The 26,517-nt window shown below is 38.2% G+C and overlaps 1 protein-coding gene across 1 annotated transcript in view; it reads right to left on the reverse strand.

Moving 5' to 3' along the window:
- Positions 1-2,242: 2,242 nt before the first annotated feature.
- Positions 2,243-26,517, reverse strand: part of LOC124777651 (phenoloxidase 2-like) — a 175,253-nt gene continuing 150,978 nt past the window's right edge. Inside the window, exon 12 of the mRNA XM_047253131.1 lies at positions 2,243-2,506. Coding sequence (XP_047109087.1) covers positions 2,243-2,506 — 264 coding nt within the window. The remainder of the gene's footprint in view (positions 2,507-26,517) is intronic.

The raw sequence follows: 26,517 nt of genomic DNA on the forward strand, positions 1-26,517 counted from the left end.
CATTAACATTGGTGTCAGAAGTTTCCCTCCACATCCACAAACCACGTACTCTTTTAGAATTGGTGTCAGGAGTGGGGTGTAACAATTATGTCTCACCTTCCTGGCCTAAATAACTTTACAGATTGTTTAGATTTATTAATAAAGTGATTCACATTTTATTATGAAGTAATGCCAACACAACAAATGGCCATCAACCACTCTCATTATTTCCTCTGCAATATTTGCTTTTGTGAATAGTTTAGGTTAAGCTCTTCTTATGAACATGTGCATGCATATTTTATAGGTATGTCTGTGCTTAAATGCATGTGAATGTTGAGATTCAAATCATAGATGTTGCATTCATGCAAGAGGCCTGCATAGGAGCATAAAGGAAACATTTTGCTGTTGTTAAAGTAAGTGATTAGTTAGTAGGTGAAATAAACTTCTAAATGAAAAGTCTAATTACAGGGAATGTGTAATGTTGTGATGTGTGTAGCAGAAACTTCACATTTTTAATTTAGTGTGGCAGGCAAGCATTGATGTTATGTATTGCAACATTTGATTATTTTGCTACTATGTTAACTGTATTAGGATAAGTGGCACATTTTTTAGATTAAGCACGAGTCAAATAGTATAACACATGAGAAAGAGTGGATATATAGTTCTGTAATGTTCTAGGATGCTTTCCAGACTTCTACAACCCTGTGGACTAGCGCCACTTAGCAATTTAGTGAGATGGTGTAGAAAATTTTGCAGGATGCAGTGGGTGGGTCCTGAAAAGTTGAATGAAACACGACTTGTGTGGACTAGGGGTAACCATTGCAGACAAGTGCAGTAACGTATATTAGATATACCAATATCTGCGTTACAGAACATTCGCATAATTTACAGAACCGGCTAGTGACCATATAAACTATAGAGAGATTTGTCGTTTGTAATTGTGTCCAAGTGTCTGAAGCCAAGACGGCAGACCAGTGAAAATAGTGCAAATATAAATATTGGAACAAAGAGTACAGATATGCAGCAGCTAACTTAGAACCTTCTCCAGGCTAGTGTTATATAAAATATGAGCTGCAGAACCAGCTCATTTGTTGCAACCAGATTTTAGCCACACAAGAATTCAGAGGGCTGAATTACTCCAGGAAGGGAGGAGTATAGCAGTGCAGGTACAAGCTAGGATCCGATGCAGAAATCGAGACACTTACTGACACTCACAAGCTCAGTGCTTACACCATGCCCAGCAGCTACACGACCGAGACCCAGACACTGTGGCAACAGTTGTCACTCTGAGACATTTTGATGGCACCTGGCAAGCTGCTTATGTGACATCAACAACAAGACCTGCCTTGTTTTGTACAAAAGTGGGTCGTCCAGCAGGTTGCGATGTCACCACAGCTAGGCTTCCAATCAGCATCCACTATGTGTTGGCTTCTGCTGTGTGGCAGCCAAAGTTCTTTCTGGAGCAGACCACCACTGGATGAGGCAAGAATTGAACTGAAGCTCCTTCAGACACCGAAACACTGGGCATCTGCCAGTACTCAACACTTGTTCAACTGTGCAGGATGTAGCCACACCACTAACAGTGTAGTAATGACATAAGTAGTCACATATGATGTGGCGCTGTTGAAGTATGTCGACCATGCTAGGCCACTTGGCAGTATTGGAGTAGCTGCTTCTGTTGTCCTCAGCCTTGTAACACTACTACTGGGCTGACAAGACAGACCATGCCCGTGGAGTATGGATACCTTGGGTTGACACTGGGCCATGGCATCATATGCTTATTTTCACCTGTAACTGTAGTAACTTGTTAGGGTAATAAGGCATTTAGATGCATGCTGTCTATCTTGCTACAGCTACATTCACCTGCAAAGGACTGCAATAGCCTATGCCAAAACACTGAGCCTGCAATCCACAGTTGGGAACACCACTGCCATCCTGACCACTAGAAGAACATCTCTTTCAGCCTGCTGTAGTAATCAGTGCAGCCCGGCCCACTACAGTACTTAGAAATTGAAAAAATTGTGAAAAGTTACATAGCACATTTATTGTTGTTAATATATGCAAATCTGTTAAGTGAAATGTGAAACATATTTTAACTGAAATCTTTTTTCTCTCATCCAGAAGATTACAAATTAAACATTGTTTATTAAAGACTTGAAAATGACAGTTAGCTTTTTATTATACACACTGTGATTTTTTCAAGATAATCAAATTTATACCAATGCTATGTGTCAGGCACATCACAAATAGAACTGATAATGTCTCATACTCTGTACTGGCTACCAGCCACAAATTTTTCCCAATCATCTCGTGTCAGTGGCAGTGAAATTGCTGTTTTTCCATAATGTCTTATCACCACATCCAAAACTCCCATATTAGGAGTTAGGAATTCCTGAAGAGTATTCACACCACTACGAGGCATACGGTCAAATGGAAATCCCATTGGCTTTTTGTCAGGATACATTCTATCACGCAAACCACAGTAACTGTGACTTGCCCGACATCCCTCAGGTGGAGGTTGATCTACCTATGAATGGAAAACGTAGTTATATAAGACACTGATCATTCAGATAATTTTTCATATGTAATGTCATTGAAGCACAGCAAATTCTTTATGAAGTGCTTATTGTAGAGATTTTGATTAATATTCACTTGACAGAACTTACTTTTTAGTAAGTTATTAAAAAGCAAGAGTTTCATTATAGCTTTTCTCTTTAATTTTAGAAAAGTTTATACAGAAATGTCTGTTACCTTTTTTTTTTTTAAACATATCAGTGACATGTTTCAAAGATAGAAAGTTTGCTGACACATGTGAGAACTGCTAAGAAGAAACAAACTTCACACAGATGTTGAATGCAGTATATTATGGAAGCAAACTGATGCTTCTATTTGATTCAGGAGCTCAGATTTCAGTGATATGGAGTCACACATTTGAAAAGGATGCATTAAGGCTGCCACTGTATAAAGTGTGAGTGCTAAATGTTAAAAAATTATGCAACCATGAAGACACTGATAAAGAGATATAGTTAGACCAAGAAAAGAATATGCCCAAGATGCAAAAGGTTTCAAATAAGGAAACAAGTTATGACAGAGTAATTAGATTTGATATTTTGTTTGATACAGACATAGCTTCTAGAGAGATTTGTGTAATATGTAATTATTGTAAGCTAAGAGGGTGTTCTTTGTGCTGTGCTTGAAAGAGCTTCTGGAGATATATGAACAATACATTTCATGCACGCATGTGCGTGTGTGTGTGTGTGTGTGTGTGTGTGTGTGTGTGTGTGTATGCGTGTATTAAAGTGTACTACAGTTTTGAGCTATTCTATGTAATCATGAATGTTAAAATATAACTAGCCTAATTATTACTGTTTAGTGTTCATAATTACTTTTTCACTGCACTAGTTCTAACAGGTTGGGGCCCCAAACACTAGTGAATTCATTCAGAATAAGTATTCTGATGTAACATATAGAAAAGAAATGTCTTTGGAATAGTCATGAATAAGAAAGCACGTAGTGAAAACTGAAGTGGCAAGCTCAGTTGTTTAGGAGTTTGCATAATTTAATACTGTGCATATTACCAATAAGGATAATTGTGAAAAATGAACATGGCACAAACATTGCAAATAGAACGCCTTGTAGGTTGCAAGAACTGTACTACATGGAAGTTTGCTGTAGAACCATACTTAGATTTGGATGATTTCTGGGATGTAGTCAATGGTAAATGGAAGTCCACTGAGCAAATCTACACGAATAAGGTCTTAAGAGCAAAGTCGAAGTTGAGATTATTGACTGATACAGTGAACTATGTATACATACAGAAATCTGTGATGGCAAAAGTGGTTTGGGACAAGTTACAGAGTGCATTTGAAGATGAAAACCTTACAAGAAAAGTAGGAATACTCTGCGAACTTATAACCACTCACCTGGAAAAGTGCAAGAACTGGGATGAGAATGTCAACTACTGCTATCAGGACTACCTAGAAAATGTGCACCCATGATTATGGGGTTAGACAGCTCAGGCATACTGTTACAGGAGACAGCATAAAAGTTAAGATCCTGCAGAATGTGGAAAGTACATCAGACTGCCATACTTCACAGAGGAAAAGAGCTATAGAACTTCCCAAGAAGAAACCAGTCAAGTGTTACAAGTGTCAGGAGATGGGTCACACACACCCCAGGTAAGTCAGTACAAAGGGAAAAAGGTATGATACAAATAGTCTAGACAGGAGAACTGATAATCTATGTAAGGCAGTCTCCATTTATTACTCTTTTGGAAAAATGGGTAACAGACAGCCAGAATGGATATTAAATTTGGTACCATCAGTACAGATTATTAGAAATGAAACAACTCTTAATGACGTATATCTACAGTGGATGGTTCCAAGTTACCAGGGAAAGCTGATTTTAATGTTATTGTAAATGAAAAACCAGAAAGTATTATAGTACATGATGTTTACTATGTAAAAGATGTCACATCTAACTTTTTATGTGCAAATGAAATACTCAATCAAGAAGGAAACAGAGTAATCTTTGCTAAAAATGGAGCAAAAGTAATTAATCAATACGAAAAAATTACAGCTGTGGTGCAAATGAGAGGCAAATTATCAAGTTAGATATTACTAAAGGTGTATTTGAAGATGTTCACCATTCTGTGTACTCAACAAAAGGTTTCTTATGGCACAGAAAGCTTGAAAACCTACACAGAAAAGGGATGACAATATTAAGGATATGGCAACAGGAATGGAAATGGCAGTAAATGCAAGGAACCCTGTGAAATAGGTATACAGTGGAAAAAGACTACATTGACTATGTTGCCCTCTAAGCCTAATAAAAGAAGAACCAAGGTGATCTAGCAGTTCATGCATATGGATGTTTGTAGACCGAACGGAGTGTGAGACTGATGAAGTCATCATTTTCTTACCTTTATAGGCAACTGTTCAAGTATAACTAAGTTTACTTTTTAAGTTATAAAGATCAGGTGGGTGATATTTTTCACAATTTCCACACTATGGTAGAAAGAGAAATGTGAAACAAGATTAAAATCATCAGATCTGATGGGACAGAGAATACCAACCACAAATTCATGAAATATTTGAAGGAAGTAGAAATTAGACATCAAACCACTGTCAGACACAGCCCATCTCAGAATGAAGTTGCATAGAGAACAAAGGAATATTGTTGAAAAGGAAAGAAGTTTGTTAACTGATTCTGGATTACCTAAATGTTTTTTGGGCAGAAGTTGGGTCAACAGCCTCAAGTGTTACATGGTGCTTAGGCAAACAACATTTCACAGTCCTTGTGCAATACACGGAAAGATGATCATGACAGAATAATGTTAAGTACAGAGCAAGTCACGGAACATACACTGTACACAGGAGTTTGTTTCATATGATCAGACATTAAACAGGAGGTGTGGAATATAAGAAAACAGCAAGGTGTGATGACAAATGAAAGGCTTCACCCACCAGAGAGCAAAAAATAAAAACCCCTACAAAGCGGGGATAGGGAACAAACCAAATCTACGAAACTTAAAAGCTTTTGAGTGTGAGGCTGTGGTACAGGTCCTAATACAATTGAGATTAAAATACAACACAACGGATGTGAAGACAGCTTACTTAGATGGGAAATTAGGTGAAAAAAGATACGTGAGCCCACCAGAAGAAGCCAGAAAAACACATATAGGAAAAGAGAAGATTTGGCAGTTGAAGAAAAGTATTCGAGGAGCATTTTTTTTTTTTTTTTTTTTTTTTTTTTAATACACGCATACACACACACACACACACACACACACACACACACACACATGCACATGAGTGCACGAAATGTATTGTTCATAAATCCCCAGAAGCTCTTTCAAGCACAGCACAAAGAACACCCTCTTAGCTTACAATAATTACATATTACACAAATCTCTCTAGAAGCTATGTCTGTATCAAACAAAATATCAAATCTAATTACTCTGTCATAACTTGTTTCCTTATTTGAAACCTTTTGCATCTTGGGCATATTCTTTTCTTGGTCTAACTATATCTCTTTATCAGTGTCTTCATGGTTGCATAATTTTTTAACATTTAGCACTCACACTTTATACAGTGGCAGCCTTAATGCATCCTTTTCAAATGTGTGACTCCATATCACTGAAATCTGAGCTCCTGAATCAAATAGAAGCATCAGTTTGCTTTCACAATATACTGCATCCAACATCTGTGTGAAGTTTGTTTCTTCTTAGCAGTTCTCACATGTGTCAGCAAACTTTCTATCTTTGAAACATGTCACTGATATGTTTCAAAAAAAAAAGGTAACAGACATTTCTGTATATACTTTTCTAAAATTAAAGAGAAAAGCTATAATGAAACTCTTGCTTTTTAATAACTTACTAATATATATATAAACAAAGATGATGTGACTTACCATACGAAAGTGCTGGCAGGTCGATAGAAACACAAACAAACACATACGTACACACAAAATTCTAGCTTTCGCAACCAATGGTTGCTTCGTCAGGAAAGAGGGAAGGAGAGGGAAAGACGAAAGGATGTGGGTTTTAAGGGAGAGGGTAAGGAGTTATTCCAATCCCGGGAGCGGAAAGACTTACCTTAGGGGGAAAAAGGACAGGTATACACTCGCACACACACACATATCCATCCACACATACGTTTCCCTCTATTTTTTTTATATATATATATATATAGTTATAATAGAGGGAAACATTCCACGTAGGAAAAATATATCTAAAAACAAAGATGATGTAACTTACCAAATGAAAGTGCTGGCAGGTCGACAGACACACAAACGAACACAAACATACACACAAAATTCAAGCTTTCGCAACAAACTGTTGCCTCATCAGGAAAGAGGGAAGGAGAGGGAAAGACAAAAGGATGTGGGTTTTAAGGGAGAGGGTAAGGAGTCATTCCAATCCCGGGAGCGGAAAGACTTACCTTAGGGGGAAAAAAGGACGGGTATACACTCGCACACACACACATATCCATCCACACATATACAGACACAAGCAGCAAGACTCAAAGGTTAATGAATAATAAATGCTACCAATAAGAAGTTGCTGGCCATAGAGATGTCAGATTCCTTGAGAATTATTAAAATTAATTAAAAGAAGAGGAAGGTGGTAAGGGATGCATACATAAATTCTATGAAGATGAACTTCTAGAATATGAAGAAGAGGAAGAAACTATTTAAGATCAGAATGAGATTTTCACTCTGTAGTGGAGTGTACGCTGATATGAAATTTCCTGGCAGATTAAAACTGTGTGCTGGATTGAGACTCGAACTCGGGACCTTTGCCTTTCGCAGGCAAGTGCTCTACCGACTGAGCTACACAAGTACAACTCACGACCCATCCTCACAGCTTCAGTTCTGACAGAACCTCGTCTACTACCTTCCAGACTTTACAGAAACTCTTCTACGAACCTGCAGATCTATCACTCCTGGAAGAAAGGCTATTGTGGAGTCATGGCTTAGCCACAGCCTGGGGGATGTTTCCAGAACGACATTATCACTCTGCAGCAGAGAGCGCGCTGATATGAAACTTCCTGGCAGATTAAAACTGTGTGCTGGACCGAGACTCGAACTCGCAACCTTTGCCTTTCGTGGGCAAGTGCTCTACCGACTGAGCTACCCAAGCATGACTCACAACCTGTCCTCACAGCTTCAATTCCATCAGTACCTCATCTTCTACCTTCCAAACCTCACAGAAGCTCTTCTGCAAATTGAGCACTTGCCCATGAAAGGCAAAGGTCCCGAGTTTGAGTCTCGGTTTGGCACACAGATTTAATCAACTATTTAAGATGTTCCTCTCATGTACCTAAACCTAAAGTGTACTCTGGTAATGAAATATACATAGCCTATTATTTTAATGATGAACTTCAACAGTTGTAGGTGCTGTGATTGGTATTCATTCTCAACAATCAATAAAAGCTATGGAAAGAGAACTGGAGTAATTTCATCAAAATGAAACTGTTGAATTGGTTGAGATACCAGTAAGAAATAAACCATTAAATGAACAATGGATGTTTAACAAAAAAATTCCTGAGAAAACAGCAATAAAATACAGGGCATGACTTGTAGTCAAGGGAAGTTCACAAAAACATGGGATAGACTACAGAGGTACATCTTCACCAGTGCTAAAATATGAATCACTTACATACCTTTTAGCCCTAGCAGTAAAAGAAGATTTACTTTTTCACCAAATGGATGTGAAGACAGCTTACTTAGATGGGAAATTAGGTGAAAAAAGATACGTGAGCCCACCAGAAGAAGCCAGAAAAACACATATAGGAAAAGAGAAGATTTGGCAGTTGAAGAAAAGTATTCAAGGAGCATTTTTTTTTTTTAATTTGATAAATGCTCATTTGTTCAAAATTTAGATTTTTGTGGGTACACATCAAGTTGTTGTCATGCATGACATGTTGAAATGGTTTGGTACAGCCAATATTTACTGTTGGTATAAAGTTCTGAAACATACGAGTTTTTGCTAAACTCGATATTTGCTCTTAGACAGTTAAGAAAAATTAATAAATGCACTGCGCATGGGTTCTGGGAGGTCTGAAGGAGAATAACAATTTAGGACATCATTTTAATGATAACATGAGAGAGCTTTCTGCAAATACAGTACAACATAAAAGCTAGCAGAACCATCAGTGGAATGAAATTAGTGGTTTACACGACATAATTAACTTCTGATTACTGTTCAATTTGACCTACCTTTGTCAGGGAGGAGGAACATCAAGAAATAAGCAAAAAGTAGAATATTGTTTCATTAAAGTACAGCACAAGGAAAACAATGGCCAGACAGTACTTATATGTGCTGCAACATTTCAACCAGTGTTAGTGATGTCCAAAGACAGATTCTTGAAGTGAACAAGATTTGGGGAAAAAATCAATTGATAACAAACTAAAGGGTGCATAAATGTTGGGCATAAAAGGTTTGGGCAATAATGAAGGAGGAAAATCCAATATGGCAAATTTTGATATAAAACAGGATCATCCAATACCAGAGATCTCTGTGGGTGAATTATTCTGTTCAAGACAGGTTTGACTATGCAATTTATGCATTATGGTCAATTCTTGAGCATGGGCAAAGGAAAGGGTTACATTTTATACTTGTCTTGAAACAGATGGACTGAAAGGATGCAACCAAGTGGCCTCTGCTCTAACGGATTTTGTCAGAAAACTTGGGGCATCCCACCCAGATAATGGTCCAACTGAAATTTATTCTTTTTCTGACTCTTGCACCAAAATAAATAAATAAATAAAAATACAATAATGATGTGCACACTAATGGCCTTCATGGAAGAAAGCAGAAAATTTGACAAGGTACTCTATTATTTCCCTATTCATGGTCACAGCTGACAGTGTTCAGTGGAGTGGATAAACAATACTGGAAAAAATATGATATTCCTTCACTGACTGAATACTATAAAGTGCTAGAACAAGATGGCATTATCAATTTTCTAAATAAGGATAGGGAAGTAAAGAAAAAAACCATTGCTCTGAAAGAGTTATGATCCAAGATGTTCAAAAGTGATGACTTATGGAGAGTCTAAGAAGAAGGTATTGTTGTCAGTATCAGACACTTACAATGGAAGTCCTGAAGATGTTGAGGTATAGAAACTGAGAAACTGCAGCCTGGAAATGAGGAAAGCAGCCACCTTGGAAAAGAAGGAAATGGCCAGTAAGGAAAAGAAAAAGTATGTCCAAAAACTTGTGAGGTATTTTAATGTACCATAAGGAGCAGAAGAGTTTTATAAGAACATTGTTGAAAGTGACTAATAGATTTATAGTTTAATATTGCTGTTGCCAGTATTTTGTGTTGTGTTTCAGCAGTATCTGTTGCTTTTTTGCACTTCTACTTATCAAACATTTATGTAAATGTATACTGCAAATTAAGCAATAATGTAGCTTTCTTTGCAAATCAATGTTAAAGGTAAAAATCAATTTGAATGTGTGCATTAATAAAACATTTATCTTCCATCTTTGCATTTATTGTCTTTTGAAAAAAAAAAACTTAGAAACTTTGGCCCTCTATTCTGAAACAAACAAGTCAAACCCACGACTGGAATTGTGCCTAAAAAGCTGTGTTAATGTCAAATTATCTCATTTATTTAATTAGTAATTTGGTATGATATTTACAAAAATGTGTTGCCTCAAAAATTTACTTTTTTGCATTTATCAATTTTTGAAAAAAAGAACTACTTCCCATTTATCTATTGAAACAGAGTGAACATATTTACAAAACTTTTAACTTCCATTATTGTGTTTATTCACTCTTTTTTTAACTTTATAAAGATGGATATGAAACACTGCAAGACAGATCCTGGTGGTATCCATTATAAAAGAAGTAAAGAAGAGGCCACAGTAATTGCTATATGGGTGAATGATTTTTTCATTGCAACTGAAGATGAGAAGTAGGTGAAGCATTTCAACAGACAACTCCAAAACAAGTTTAACATGCATGACATGGAAGAAATAAAGTGGCTCTTGGCTATGATGACTGTTAAAAATAAGAATGCAGGAGAGTTATACATAAATCAATCATCATGCACAGAGAAAGTTTTGAAAAAGTTTGAAATGAGTGACTGTAAACCAGTTTCTACACCAATAGAACCAGGAGACATCTTAATGTGAAATGAAGCAGATGTGGAGCCTTTTGTATTTGTTACAAATTTCAAGGCCTGACATCTCTTTTCCCAAGAATGTTGTAAGCAGGTTGTGCAAAAGCCCAAGAGAGGAACATTGCAAAGTCATTAAAGGGGTATTTTGATATCTAAAGGGAACCACAGACTATAAATTATGATATTACAAAAAGGGAAATATAAAACTTGGGGCTATACTGATGCAGAATGGGGAAGTAAGTTAGAGAACAGACATTCTATTCCTGTATGTTTTTTGGATTAATGGAAGGACTTATGTCTTGGTCCTGTAAAAGTCATAAACCCAAAGCGTTGAGCACTGTAGAAGCTGAATACAGGGCTTCATCGACATAAATCAAGAATCATTGTGGTTCAGGACTCTAGTAAGTGAAACAGAGCATAATATCTGTGTAGAACCCACCAAGACTTTCTGTGCCAACTTGAGAACTATAAACTTAGCCAAAAATGATGTCAATAGTGCCAGAACCATACACATCAATACAAAGCACCATTTTATAAGGGATCACAGATAGTAAAGGAATATTGAGGTAGACTGTTAATGTATAGAAGAGATCTTGGCTGATATACTCACCAAACCCTTGAAGAACCAAACACATGAATACAAAGAACCATTTTATAAGGGATCACAGATAGTGAAGGAATATTGAGGTAGACTGTTTATGTATAGAAGAGATCTTGGCTGATCTACTCACCAAACCCTTGAAGAAGGACAAATTTCAGTAGGTAGTGCATCAGTATAGTTTGGTGAAAGGGGCATACAAAGTATATGCTCAAAGGGCAATTTTGGGGACACATTAAAAATATGTATTTGTCTTAGGAACATCCTGTTATTGTCAGCTATTGTATGTAATCATGACTGTTAAAATATAGCTTGCTTTATTTTTGCAATTTAGTGTGGAGAACTATGACCTATTGTTCAAATTGTCCAAAATAACCTCAAGTGCATTTAGCATGTTTTAACAAACAACAGGTAACCTAGTGTAATGTAATATGTTATCCTACATATAAATGAATAACATGTATAGTATTATGTGTATAATGTTTGTATGTTTATGTTGGATATCCTACAGTTATATGTACTTCAGTGTTTATTCCATTAAATTCCTTTGAAAAATCCAACTGCAGATCCTATTAACTTGAACAAGAAGCGCATCACCCATATGTGGCTCACAGGGGACCCATTGAAGCTTCCCCATCACCTGTATGGGTGACGCAGTGATGAACCTGTTAATCTAGCTAAAAGTAACAGTAGTGTCATTACTTTGAAAAAGAAATCAGCCGCTGCATCCTGAATTACATTAAATAGCTCATATTTATCCCTATTTTTTGCTTAATATCTATGTCACTTTGTTGATACTTATTGTAGAACAACAGCTGCCTTTATGCCCTAAGAATACAAACCTGCTTATAATAAAAACTGCTACTTGTCAGGCACATAATCAATCCTCGAATCTAGATAATCAAATAATTTGCAGAAGAAGCAGTCAATAAGGTAAGGTATTAATTTTCTGTTGAATTTATAAAGGTTCTCAATTTTATGCTTTATGTCAAATGAGACCTTATTTAAAACTTTTGCACTAAAATATGGAAGTATACTCTAAGCCTTACGCAATAAGGCAAAATATACATAGAAATTATTTTTCTGTCTTGTCAATTACAGTTCAAATGAAGCTGACTTTTATTGGTAGGAACAAATGTTATTAAAGAATATATGTATTGAAAAATGACTATAAGAATATATTTGAAGATGCACTACTAGATGAACTGTTATCTGACTTCCAAAATCAATACTGAACATGAGCAACACAGAATTTAACTGTCATAATGCACATGCTGAGCAAAAGAAGACATGATGGCAATGTCATTCCTATTTCAAATGAGGACACTAATATAAGTCATGAGTGGTGTTTCTTATACCAAGGATACAACCAAAGTGGGGCAGAGGGTGGGGTGTGATGGGGAGGGGGGGCAGGTCTTGACCTCCCTATCACTTAAATGAAATTACACATAACCCAACTGCCATGTAATGAAACTGGAAGTTTCAGTTTGAGAATGCTGCTGCAGGATCTACATGACATAGAAAGATTCCAATACAGGCATATAACTACTAACATGTCAACAAGAGATTAGTCTGGCATTCGTGTCTCTTTGGCACATGTGAGGTAAATGCAGAAACATGAACTATGATGATTTTATTACAAATGGCTCCAAATATGACCAACATGCTATCTTTTTCTTAGCTGCTGAACAACAGTTATTGGTAGGCATCCATTGGAGGATAAAGAATATGCATGAGACAGCATGTCTGTTGAAAAGCACCATTGTGAAATGGAAACTTTTTGATCATCCCTTATATTTTGACGAAAAAAGGATGTGCACTATTGACAGGCAACAAGGCTATCAATAGATTTAATAGATTTAAACTGTATGTATATCTGCAGTACTATCAACTTTTGCCTGTCCCTACTTTAGTCAGGACTAGCTATTGTATATTGTTGGCCTTAACCGATCTCAGAGTTTGTTTTGTTAGTTCAGTTCTTACTTATAAGCTAATTTAATGTAATCACTAATGTTTATTATTTTTGTGAATGTGCTGTTCTGATAGCTTCTAATTATGGACACATTTGAAACAAGAAAGAAGAAAAATTGATTTTGATTCATCCACTACCATTGTCATAAGTAAAAATATGTAAGCACTACTATAATCCCTTAATTACCCATCTGTAGCAGGTTAATGGTAGCAGATTAATGTTAGCATTGAAGTCATTATTACACTATGTCATGAGGCAGTGGAGTGGCGAACATCACTGCAAACAACATTACACTAAAATCAGTGCATAAAAATACACTTAGATTTGTCTGTACTGCCCAGAAATCTCATCGATCAAAAAAAATATAGCCCAAACAACAATGGTTGCATTTCCTTAAAAAGTTTGCTTAAAATTTTGTTATTATAAGACCAAATCTGGCCATCCAGGCATTACTTAATTATGAAAACTGGTTCTGATACAGAATGATGTGAAGGGGTTTATGGAGAGCAGAAGGTGTTTGTGATGACAACACATTCTATAGTTTGTTCATTTCTAAAAGATTTTTTCAGCAGTCTGTTTGAATTCATCTGAGCCAACTGTGCCCTGCATCTGCCCCCTTCCCCATTTTGTCAATAATCTATTTACACTTTATAATACTACAATAAAGGAAGCCATAAATTCCACACACAGTTACATTTTGAAATTGTATATTCATGCACTATTAAATGACAAAACATTCACAATCAAAGGAAAAGCATGCTCTATAAGAATTCCACCTTTTGTTCTGATGCATTTCATTTTCTTTGAAAACAATGTACAACGACCAGTTTTGTCATGTTCTCCTTCAATTGGGGTAGCTCTGCACCTTGAGGTGCTCAGCCAGCAATCCCTAGATTTCGGAGGCAAGGTGGTTCGAATCCATCCACCAGCAACTGTGAATATGTTTTTCTGTGGCTTCCGATTTTCAGTTCAGGAAAATTCCAGGATTGGTCACTTACAATAGACCACAACCAGTTTCTTCCAAATTTCTTTCTTTTCTGTCACATCCAACTTCTTTAAAGATGCAGCCTGTCTGCTTCAATGAAATGAGCTGCATCAAAGGTGAGCCGGACATCTCTTCAGAGACCTGTCACTAAGAGCCATATTTACATTGGAAGGTGGGTAGTGTTCACCATTTTGTATTCTGTTTCTGTGTATAAAAATGACTCACTTTTGGAATCATGTTTTCAAGTTTTACTACATGAACAATGCTCTGTTGTGTAGTGTCCTATTTGTAATATCCTTAGAACAGTGAGTCCAACCATCACAACTCATATGTATTTGTACATAAACATCATATAAAAAACAACATATGCTGTAAATCATAGAGGAGTTAATCTGAGGCTATATAACCATATTATTGTGGATAAATACAAACTCATTCATTAGGTCACTTACATTAGAAGTTGAGTTGACATTAAAGTGTGAATCAATGTTAAGGTCCCAAAACTGTACATCAAAGTATCTATGTGTTCCATTTTGTTTCATAAATAAATTTGGTTGCTGTAGTTGACTGTTGAAATAGTAATTTAAGAAAGTTCTTGATCAGTTAAGGCTATGGAAACTGACAAATTTTAATGGAATGAAAGATACTTTACTAAAATATGAGAAAGAATTTACAGAACTTGGGATGTTTTGAAGTGCTGGATAAATTATGAGCTGGTTTAAGGTAACTCATAAATTTAAATACAAGATTATAGGAGAAAGACAGCTGTTATCAAAATAAATTTGAACCCATTTAACTTTATACCCAACATTAAGATTCTTCTGCTCTGCAATAGTAAACTTTATATTAGAAGCTGTGTTTTGTTAAAAAACGAGGCAATACAATACATTCAAACTTTAATTCGTTTGACAATAAAGAGAAGTTATCATATTGCCAAATAAACAACTATTTTACTTGATTTTATCCATAGTTGTCAGTGTTTCCTCTGCGGCTGTATTACTTTTGTAAAATAAAGAACAACCACCTTCAGTCAGAACCACAATTTTATTTCAATGGACAATGTAATTTGAGCTCTTCAGATGCTTTAACAGTATTTATCAATTACAATGGTATATTACAAAGTGGCACATTGGAAATATAAGTTTACAAAATTAAAACAAATTGAAAAATAATTTGCTTGTTCTAGCAACGTAAACATCACTTGGAAGCACAGTATGAGTAAACATGTTTATCAGCATTTATAAACATATATATAGGCCAGGTGATTATAATTAAAGTTAAACTTTCAAGCCGCTGCAGAAATAACACCACTGGTCAGAATGATGTCAAATTGCAACGGCGTATTATCAGAGAAGGGGGAAAACATATGGCAGAAGAAAAATAGATAATTACAACATGTAGCAAAAGATGGTGCTGTAAGCATTATGATTTAATAGTGGTTGACTACAAATGACAAATTAATCATACAACAATGAACAATGACTAAGGTCTATGTTTCACATTAAACAAACTGTACTACTCAGTGTGCATGGGTGTACAGATGTGATACTGTTACTTATGTTAAGTTCATCCACCATGGCAATGTCATATCACATTGGATGAGAAAAATCAGTTTTTAATTGTCCTGAGCCAAAAACTGCATAAAAAGCATCAATCAAAATCAAATTGGATAATTAATTTCCACGTGACTGATGCAAAACATGTTCATTATGCTGTCCATCATTTTCTCCAACAAGTTGAAATCAAGAAACAGCATTTTCCACAAATCACTTTAGTGTTTCTGGTGTCACATTCAGAATGTGTTGCACAATGTGTGCCTTCAATGCATCTAAGTTTGCAGTTGGAACACTGAACACAACATCTTTCAGATAGCCCCACAGCCAGAAGTCACACAGATTAAGATCAGGTGATCAGGATGGCCAGGCTGTAGGGAAATGGCAGTTGATAATTCTAGCATTTCTGAAATGGCGCTTCAGCATCTGCTTAACTGGATTTTTAGTGTGCGGAGGTGTGCCATCTTGCATAAAATGATCCCATCCACACATACATGCTGTTGGAGAGCTGGAATGACATGGTTGCAGAAAAGACCCTCATAGTTCATACCAGTGACAGTACAGGTAACAGGACTGGAAGCACCTGCCTCTTTGAAAAAATATGGGCCTATGATAAATGATGCCGTAAACCCATACCATCCTGTGACCTTTTCATGATGAAGTGGTACTGGTTGATTTGTGTGTGGATTTTACATTGCCCATATTCAACAATCCTGTGTATGGACTTATACTGTCAGATGGAAGTGGGCTTTGCCTGTCCACAAAATCTTCAACAGTCAATCATTGTCCACTTCCATACCAGCAAGAAATTCTAAAGCAAATGTCTCTCTTGCTGGCAGGTCAACAGGAAGCAACTCATGCACATGGGTAATTTTGAATGGCTAGCAAAGAAGGATGCTTCATAGTATTTTATGCATCATGCTCAAAGGTATGTCGAATGGTCTGGCAATTCTCTGTGCACTACACGTTTGCACACCTCCACTCATCTCCTCTTGCATTGCTGTGGCCACTGCTTCCACTGATGTCGAATCAGGTCATTTCCTCCCTCTACCAGGTTGCACACAAAAGAAACCATCTTTTTGAATTTCTGCATCATTTTCTTCAGACCCACAGCAGTCATCGGACCAATGCCTTTTTTAAGCCCTTCAATGTCCAGAACATTTGCAGAGTGATGTGTGCACAGTCATCACTCCTGTAATACAGCTTTACAAGCAGAGTGTGATTCTGCATTGAGACAGTCATGGCGAACATCACAGACATGAAAGGAGGAAATCCCATGTACCCGGTGTGTTTCTACCAACTTCAATGGGTCATGCACATGACAGGTGTTTTAATTTATGTATTCTGACACACACAGCACAATCTATTGATCAATTTTCACAGTATTTTTTTTTTCTGCCGTATGTTCTCCCCTTTCTGCGATTATATTCCATTGCAATTTGACGTCATTCTGACCACTGGTATGATTTGTACAGCGTTTTGAAAGTTTGACTTTAATTATAATCACCCTATGTGTGCATGCGCGCGCGCGCGCGCGCGGGTGTGTGTGCATATGTGTGTGTGTGTGTGTGTGTGTGTGTGTGTGTGTGTGTGTGCACGCACATGAACAGGTTTACTCATTCTGTGCTTCATAACTGTGTATTCCTTCTCAGCCACATACATAAATATATATGTATGTACATAAGTGCATACATGCACATAAATAGATTTTCTCATACTGTGCTTCAAAACCATGCATCCACTACTGGAAACAGTAAATTATCTTTAGATTTGTCTTAGTTTTATAAACTTATATTCACAATTTGCCACTTTGTAATACAGCATTGTAATCTTACAAGGCCCACACAGAATTAACCTAAATCTGACGCAAGAAAAAAATTGATGTAGATGTTTAAAGCATCTGAAGATGAGTCCCCAGGTCTGAAAATGCATTGTACACTGAAATAAAATTACATCTGTGACTGAAGGCATTTGTTATTTATTTTATGAAAGAAATATTTAATTGCACGTGTGGGTATTTCTTATTACACACTATACTTTTTTAAGAGAAGCTTTTCCTGCTTAATTTTATAGACCAAATAGTACTTGTATGAAGTTTCTCCAAAAGGAAATTGTGTACATAAAATTAATAAATAAATAAATGTGTTTTCAGAATAGAATGAAATACATTATCCTTTTTAAGGTTCTGTTCAACATATCCCCCTACATCCACACCCCCCCCCCCCTTTTTGACAAAATTCTGGCTATGTCTTTGCTTATAGTGCAGAAGAAGGACTGCAAGAAGGAGTCAAAGCAAGTAACACTGCTTCCACTAATAGAGAAGCAGACAGTATGATATTGCAGAAGAGAGAGCATATGACAACTGAAGATCAGAAGGACCTGCCTTGGTGGATATTTCTTGAAGATGTTCAAATTTTCTAATGTTCACATGGTTTGGCAACTCCTACACACTTGAAAAGCAAGACTGAATACTTAAGAAACTTGCTGTTTACTACAAATTCAAAAATTGTTAGCAGAAGACTTCTGTAGACTTGTCTTGTCTCTGTAAATTAACAAGTTATAAATGAAGTTTTTACCCCTGTCAGAATTACATTTACATTTGCTGTTTTCACTATCTCTCAGCCCACTATATAACCCAGATAGCAGTGGCACTTGATTCAGAGGCAGCTGCTTACGATTTTGGTGATGGCAAAAAATTTTCATAGCCAGTGAAGGCGGGAGAGGCAGTTGCATAAGTTCCTGATCACCACTCTTTCTGCTACTGTCTTTGATTAAATTCTGTGCCTCTCCTCAGTGAATCAAGGCATGAGGGCATGTGACACTGATGATAGCCATTCATGAATCAGATGGGGTGTTCAGTTTTGTGGATTCCTCGGAGCTATTCGTAGGCAGTAGGTTATGCGGCAGCACAGTTTCACTCACTCCCTTCTCTCATCATCACGCAAAACAAATATATGTGTGATAAACATTTCCAATTAGGCAGCTGAACCTACATCAGAAGGTCTCTAAATCAATCATGCAAAAGACTTTACTATTTTTACTGTTATCACAGAATAAATGTCTTATGTAAAGGTCATAAAGTAATATGATATTGTTGCTTTTATGTTGATGCATAGGAATTCACTATTGGTGTCAACATTTCTCTCTTTCACCGATGTGAAACTAGAGTACAGTTTTGTCTAAAACTGTTCAGTTAAAATCATTCCATGTAGGCTTTCACGGCCAGCGTCTTTATCAGTAAACTCTTCCGGGCTAAGTTGCCGTGGTCGATCTGTAGAACTTCTTCTCCCTGACATTTCGTTCTCAACTACGGAGAACATCTTCCGAGGTGAGTCGACGACTGGCTGCTAGGAGCTGGGGCCGCCGCTTATATAGAGATCGTAGGGGGCGCCACCACACGTCACATGGCGTCGATGTGCAGCTATCTCTGGCTATCGTCTGTTCTCTCGATTGCAGGCAATCGATTGTCACGTGATTGATGCAACGTCGACCGCCATATCTTATCCAATTTTAATCCTTCTTCTTTACGATTAAAATTGTATTGGTGTTTGTGGATTTCAATTGCCTCTCTATACATACGTGTATAATAGTGCGACGTCCTCGCTAGCACGCTTGTTTCACCAAATTTTATGTCGTGATCTCCATCCTTAAAAACATGTTCCGCTACTGCCGATTTGTCGATATGTCCCAAGCGACAGTTTCTTTTGTGCTCCGTCAACCGTGTATTGATGCTTCTTTTGGTAGTTCCTATGTAAACCCTGCCGTAACTACACGGAATTTTATATACCCCTGGGGTGGCTAGGGGGTGACGAGCATCTTTTGTTGATCTTAGGCATTCACTAATTTTCTTAGTAGGTCTAAAAATGGTCTCTACCTGAAACTTGGCTAGTACTTTTCCAATGCGATCCGTGATATTATGGATGAACGGAAGAAATACTTTTCAAGCTGATGGTTGTTGCTGTCTCCTATTTTTAGGCATTTTTCTATTTGGGTGAAGTGCTCGATTAATCTCGTTTTTTGTATAACCATTTTTCGCAAAGGCCATTCGTAAATGATTTAGTTCTTCTTGTAAGTAGCCTGGTTCACAAATATTATTGGCCCTATCCACTAGTGTTTTTATGACCTCCCTCTTTTGCTTAGGGTGGTGGTTTGAGTTCTTATGGAGGTAGCGATCGGTATGTGTACCTTTCCTGTAGACCTTATGGCCTAAGGTCCCATCCGCCCGTTTGATAACTGATACATCCAAGAAGTTAAGTTGCCCATTCTTCTCCTTCTCCATAGTAAATTTAATCTTTGGGTTGATGCTATTTAAGTGTACCAGAAAATCATTCAAGTCTTCTTCCTCATGATTCCATATTACAAAGGTATCATCCACATACCGATACCACTTCGAGGGGCTTTTTTTGGCCGACTGCAATGCTTGATGTTCAAAATGTTCCATGAATAAATTCGCAATTGCGGGACTTAGGGGACTTCCCATGGCTACCCCATCGATCTGTTCATAAAATTCACCATTATACTGAAAATAGGTTGAGGATAGACAGTGTTGGAACAAGGCTACTATATCAGTAGGGAACATATGGGAGAGAGCTTCATCAACTGGAACCATCGTGAACAAAGACACTATATCAAAACTGACAAGTATGTCATTAGGACCGACAGTAATTTCCCTCAATTTCTCAATGAAGTGTGGAGAGTTTTTAATATGACTCTCAGTTTTGCCTATGTGAGGTTGTAACAAAGAGGCAAGGTGTCTGGCTAGTTCTTGGGTAGGAGCTCCAATTGCGCTGACTATTGGTCTCAAAGGAACATCAGGTTTATGTATCTTTGGTAATCCATATAATCTCGGAGGATAAGCCTCCGTTTCACAAAGATACTTTTTAACTTCTGTAGGAACTGAAGACTGTTTTATCAGATGCTTGGTGGCATTCAGCACATTCGTTGTGGGATCCTTTTTCAACTTCTTGTATGTGCTGGGTTCCAGGAGATCACTGATCTTCTTGTGATAATCCTCAGTATTCATTAAAACAGTAACATTTCCCTTGTCAGCGGCAACTATAATAACATTCTTGTCTGCATTGATCTCCCGCAATGCCTTCCTTTCCCCTTGAGACAGATTGCTGCTGGGTGGCTTAGCTTTGGGTAATATCCTGGAGGTTTCCATTCTAATTTCATCAGCAGAATATGATGGTAACTGACGAATTCCTGCCTCTATATTAGCAATAATGTCCTCCACAGGAATCTTGGATGGAGTTATTGCAAAATTCCCTCCTTTAGACAGAACAGAAAGTTCTTCCTTAGACAATTCTTTTTCCGATAAATTAATAACCGTTTGGGAATTGTTTGGAATCGCTGTTTCCTGTCGACCCTCTTGTAGACGATCAAACTTGTCCTTCTGCCTATTGGAAGACACTTCTGCACTAATCTCCATAGATCTAAATGTTAAACTGTCCACTTTGTTCCAATGACAAAACTGCATAGTATTGCTAATAAGTAAATGAAGATTTAGCAGTTGGCCATCACATACCGCCAGTCCTCGTCATGTCTGATGTATCCGCTCACGTAGTAATGCCAGTTCCATACGAGAATAAATACGGTTAGCTTGTGGCGAATGAAACATTCTTCTCACTTTTAAAAACTTGGGAACTATACCGGTATCACGACAGCGTAGCAGAAACGTGAGTGAGCAAAGTTGTTGACCTTTCTTCTTGCGTAGGTTCTCCAGTCATCGTACCCTAGTTGACATTTCCTCCCCGTAGAGGCGTCGAATCATTCCATGTAGGCTTTCACGGCCGGCGTCTTTATCAGTAAACTCTTCCGGGCTAAGTTGCCGTGGTCGATCTGTAGAACTTCTTCTCCCTGACGTTTCATTCTCAACTACGGAGAACATCTTCCGAGGTGAGTCGACGACTGGCTGCTAGGAGCTGGGGCCGCCGCTTATATAGAGATCGTAGGGGGTGCCACCACACGTCACATGGTGTCGATGTGCAGCTATCTCTGGCTATCGTCTGTTCTCTCGATTGCAGGCAATCGATTGTCACGTGATTGATGCAACATCGACCGCCATATCTTATCCAATTTTAATCCTTCTTCTTTACGATTAAAATTGTATTGATGTTTGTGGATTTCAATTGCCTCTCTATACATACGTGTATAATAGTGCGACGTCCTCGCTAGCACGCTTGTTTCACCAAATTTTATGTCGTGATCTCCATCCTTAAAAACATGTTCCGCTACTGCCAATTTGTCGATATGTCCCAAGCGATAGTTTCTTTTGTGCTCCGTCAACCGTGTATTGATGCTTCTTTTGGTAGTTCCTATGTAAACCCTGCTGCAACTACACGGAATTTTATATACCCCTGGGGTGGCTAGGGGGTGACGAGCATCTTTTGTTGATCTTAGGCATTCACTAATTTTCTTAGTAGGTCTAAAAATGGTCTCTACCTGAAACTTGGCTAGTACTTTTCCAATGCGATCCGTGATATTATGGATGAACGGAAGAAATACTTTTCCAGCTGATGGTTGTTGCTGTCTCCTATTTTTAGGCATTTTTCTATTTGGGTGAAGTGCTCGATTAATCTCGTTTTTTGTATAACCATTTTTCGCAAAGGCCATTCGTAAATGATTTAGTTCTTCTTGTAAGTAGCCTGGTTCACAAATATTATTGGCCCTATCCACTAGTGTTTTTATGACCCCCCTCTTTTGCTTAGGGTGGTGGTTTGAGTTCTTATGGAGGTAGCGATCGGTATGTGTACCTTTCCTGTAGACCTTATGGCCTAAGGTCCCATCCGCCCGTTTGATAACTGATACATCCAAGAAGTTAAGTTGCCCATTCTTCTCCTTCTCCATAGTAAATTTAATCTTTGGGTTGATGCTATTTAAGTGTACCAGAAAATCATTCAAGTCTTCTTCCTCATGATTCCATATTACAAAGGTATCATCCACATACCGATACCACTTCAAGGGGCTTGTTTTGGCCAACTGCAATGCTTGATGTTCAAAATGTTCCATGAATAAATTCGCAATTGCGGGACTTAGGGGACATCCCATGGCTACCCCATCGATCTGTTCATAAAATTCACCATTATACTGAAAATAGGTTGAGGATAGACAGTGTTGGAACAAGGCTACTATATCAGTAGGGAACATATGGGAGAGAGCTTCATCAACTGGAACCATCGTGAACAAAGACACTATATCAAAACTGACAAGTATGTCATTAGGACCGACAGTAATTTCCCTCAATTTCTCAATGAAGTGTGGAGAGTTTTTAATATGACTCTCAGTTTTGCCTATGTGAGGTTGTAACAAAGAGGCAAGGTGTCTGGCTAGTTCTTGGGTAGGAGCTCCAATTGCGCTGACTATTGGTCTCAAAGGAACATCAGGTTTATGTATCTTTGGTAATCCATATAATCTCAGAGGATAAGCCTCCGTTTCACAAAGATACTTTTTAACTTCTGTAGGAACTGAAGACTGTTTTATCAGACGCTTGGTGGCATTCAGCACATTCGTTGTGGGATCCTTTTTCAACTTCTTGTATGTGCTGGGTTCCAGGAGATCACTGATCTTCTTGTGATAATCCTCAGTATTCATTAAAACAGTAACATTTCCCTTGTCAGCGGCAACTATAATAACATTCTTGTCTGCATTGATCTCCCGCAATGCCTTCCTTTCCCCTTGAGACAGATTGCTGCTGGGTGGCTTAGCTTTGCGTAATATCCTGGAGGTTTCCATTCTAATTTCATCAGCAGAATATGATGGTAACTGACGAATTCCTGCCTCTATATTAGCAATAATGTCCTCCACAGGAATCTTGGATGGAGTTATTGCAAAATTCCCTCCTTTAGACAGAACAGAAAGTTCTTCCTTAGACAATTCTTTTTCCGATAAATTAATAACCGTTTGGGAATTGTTTGGAATCGCTGTTTCCTGTCGACCCTCTTGTAGACGATCAAACTTGTCCTTCTGCCTATTGGAAGACACTTCTGCACTAATCTCCATAGATCTAAATGTTAAACTGTCCACTTTGTTCCAATGACAAAACTGCATAGTATTGCTAATAAGTAAATGAAGATTTAGCAGTTGGCCATCACATACCGCCAGTCCTCGTCGTGTCTGATGTATCCGCTCACGTAGTAATGCCAGTTCCATACGAGAATAAATACGGTTAGCTTGTGGCGAATGAAACATTCTTCTCACTTTTAAAAACTTGGGAACTATACCGGTATCACGACAGCGTAGCACAAAAGTGAGTGAGCAAAGTTGTTGACCTTTCTTCTTGCGAAGGTTCTCCAGTCGTCGTACCCTAGTTGACATTTCCTCCCCGTGGAGGCGTTGACTCATTCCATGTAGGCTTTCATGGCCGGCGTCTTTATCAGTAAACTCTTCCGGGCTAAGTTGCCGTGGTCGATCTGTAGAACTTCTTCTCCCTGACGTTTCGTTCTCAACTACGGAGAACATCTTCCGAGGTGAGTCGACGACTGGCTGCTAGGAGCTGGGGCCGCCGCTTATATAGAGATCGTAGGGGGCGCCACCACACGTCACATGGCGTCGATGTGCAGCTATCTCTGGCTATCGTCTGTTCTCTCGATTGCAGGCAATCGATTGTCACGTGATTGATGCAACGTCGACCGCCATATCTTATCCAATTTTAATCCTTCTTCTTTACGATTAAAATTGTATTGATGTTTGTGGATTTCAATTGCCTCTCTATACATACGCGTATAATTTTTAGACCTACTAAGAAAATTAGTGAATGCTTAAGATCAACAAAAGATGCTCGTCACCCCCTAGCCACCCCAGGGGTATATAAAATTCCGTGTAGTTACGGCAGGGTTTACATAGGAACTACCAAAAGAAGCATCAATACACGGTTGATGGAGCACAAAAGAAACTGTCGCTTGGGACATATCGACAAATCGGCAGTAGCGGAACATGTTTTTAAGGATGGAGATCACGACATAAAATTTGGTGAAACAAGCGTGCTAGCGAGGACGTCGCACTATTATACACGTATGTATAGAGAGGCAATTGAAATCCACAAACACCAATACAATTTTAATCGTAAAGAAGAAGGATTAAAATTGGATAAGATATGGCGGTCGACGTTGCATCAATCACGTGAAAATCGATTGCCTGCAATCGAGAGAACAGACGATAGCCAGAGATAGCTGCACATCGACACCATGTGACGTGTGGTGGCACCCCCTACGATCTCTATATAAGCGGCGGCCCCAGCTCCTACAGCCAGTTGTCGACTCACCTCGGAAGATGTTCTCCGTAGTTGAGAACGAAACGTCAGGGAGAAGAAGTTCTACAGATCGACCACGGCAACTTAGCCCGGAAGAGTTTACTGATAAAGACGCCGGCCGTGAAAGCCTACATGGAATGATTCGACGCCTCTACGGGGAGGAAATGTCAACTAGGGTACGACGACTGGAGAACCTACGCAAGAAGAAAGGTCAACAACTTTGCTCACTCACTTTTCTGCTACGCTGTCGTGATACCGGAATAGTTCCCAAGTTTTTAAAAGTGAGAAGAATGTTTCATTCGCCACAAGCTAACCATATTTATTCTCGTATGGAACTGGCATTACTACGTGAGCAGATACATCAGACACGACGAGGACTGGCGGTATGTGATGGCCAACTGCTAAATCTTCATTTACTTATTAGCAATACTATGCAGTTTTGTCATTGGAACAAAGTGGACAGTTTAACATTTAGATCTATGGAGATTAGTGCAGAAGTGTCTTCCAATAGGCAGAAGGACAAGTTTGATCGTCTACAAGAGGGTCGACAGGAAACAGCGATTCCAAACAATTCCCAAACGGTTATTAATTTATCGGAAAAAGAATTGTCTAAGGAAGAACTTTCTGTTCTGTCTAAAGGAGGGAATTTTGCAATAACTCCATCCAAGATTCCTGTGGAGGACATTATTGCTAATATAGAGGCAGGAATTCTTCAGTTACCATCATATTCTGCTGATGAAATTAGAATGGAAACCTCCAGGATATTACGCAAAGCTAAGCCACCCAGCAGCAATCTGTCTCAAGGGGAAAGGAAGGCATTGCGGGAGATCAATGCAGACAAGAATGTTATTATAGTTGCCGCTGACAAGGGAAATGTTACTGTTTTAATGAATACTGAGGATTATCACATGAAGATCAGTGATCTCCTGGAACCCAGCACATACAAGAAGTTGAAAAAGGATCCCACAACGAATGTGCTGAATGCCACCAAGCGTCTGATAAAACAGTCTTCAGTTCCTACAGAAGTTAAAAAGTATCTTTGTGAAACGGAGGCTTATCCTCCGAGATTATATGGATTACCAAAGATACATAAACCTGATGTTCCTTTGAGACCAATAGTCAGCGCAATTGGAGCTCCTAACCAAGAACTAGCCAGACACCTTGCCTCTTTGTTACAACCTCACATAGGCAAAACTGAGAGTCATATTAAAAACTCTCCACACTTCATTGAGAAATTGAGGGAAATTACTGTCGGTCCTAATGACATACTTGTCAGTTTTGATATAGTGTCTTTGTTCACGATGGTTCCAGTTGATGAAGCTGTCTCCCATATGTTCCCTACTGATATAGTAGCCTTGTTCCAACACTGTCTATCCTCAACCTATTTTCAGTATAATGGTGAATTTTATGAACAGATCGATGGGGTAGCCATGGGAAGTCCCCTAAGTCCCGCAATTGCGAATTTATTCATGGAATATTTTGAACATCAAGCATTGCAGTCGGCCAAAAAAAGCCCCTCGAAGTGGTATCGGTATGTGGATGATACCTT

This window comes from Schistocerca piceifrons, chromosome 2, assembly GCF_021461385.2.
Source record: "Schistocerca piceifrons isolate TAMUIC-IGC-003096 chromosome 2, iqSchPice1.1, whole genome shotgun sequence".
NCBI classification, from domain to species: Eukaryota; Metazoa; Arthropoda; class Insecta; order Orthoptera; family Acrididae; genus Schistocerca; species Schistocerca piceifrons.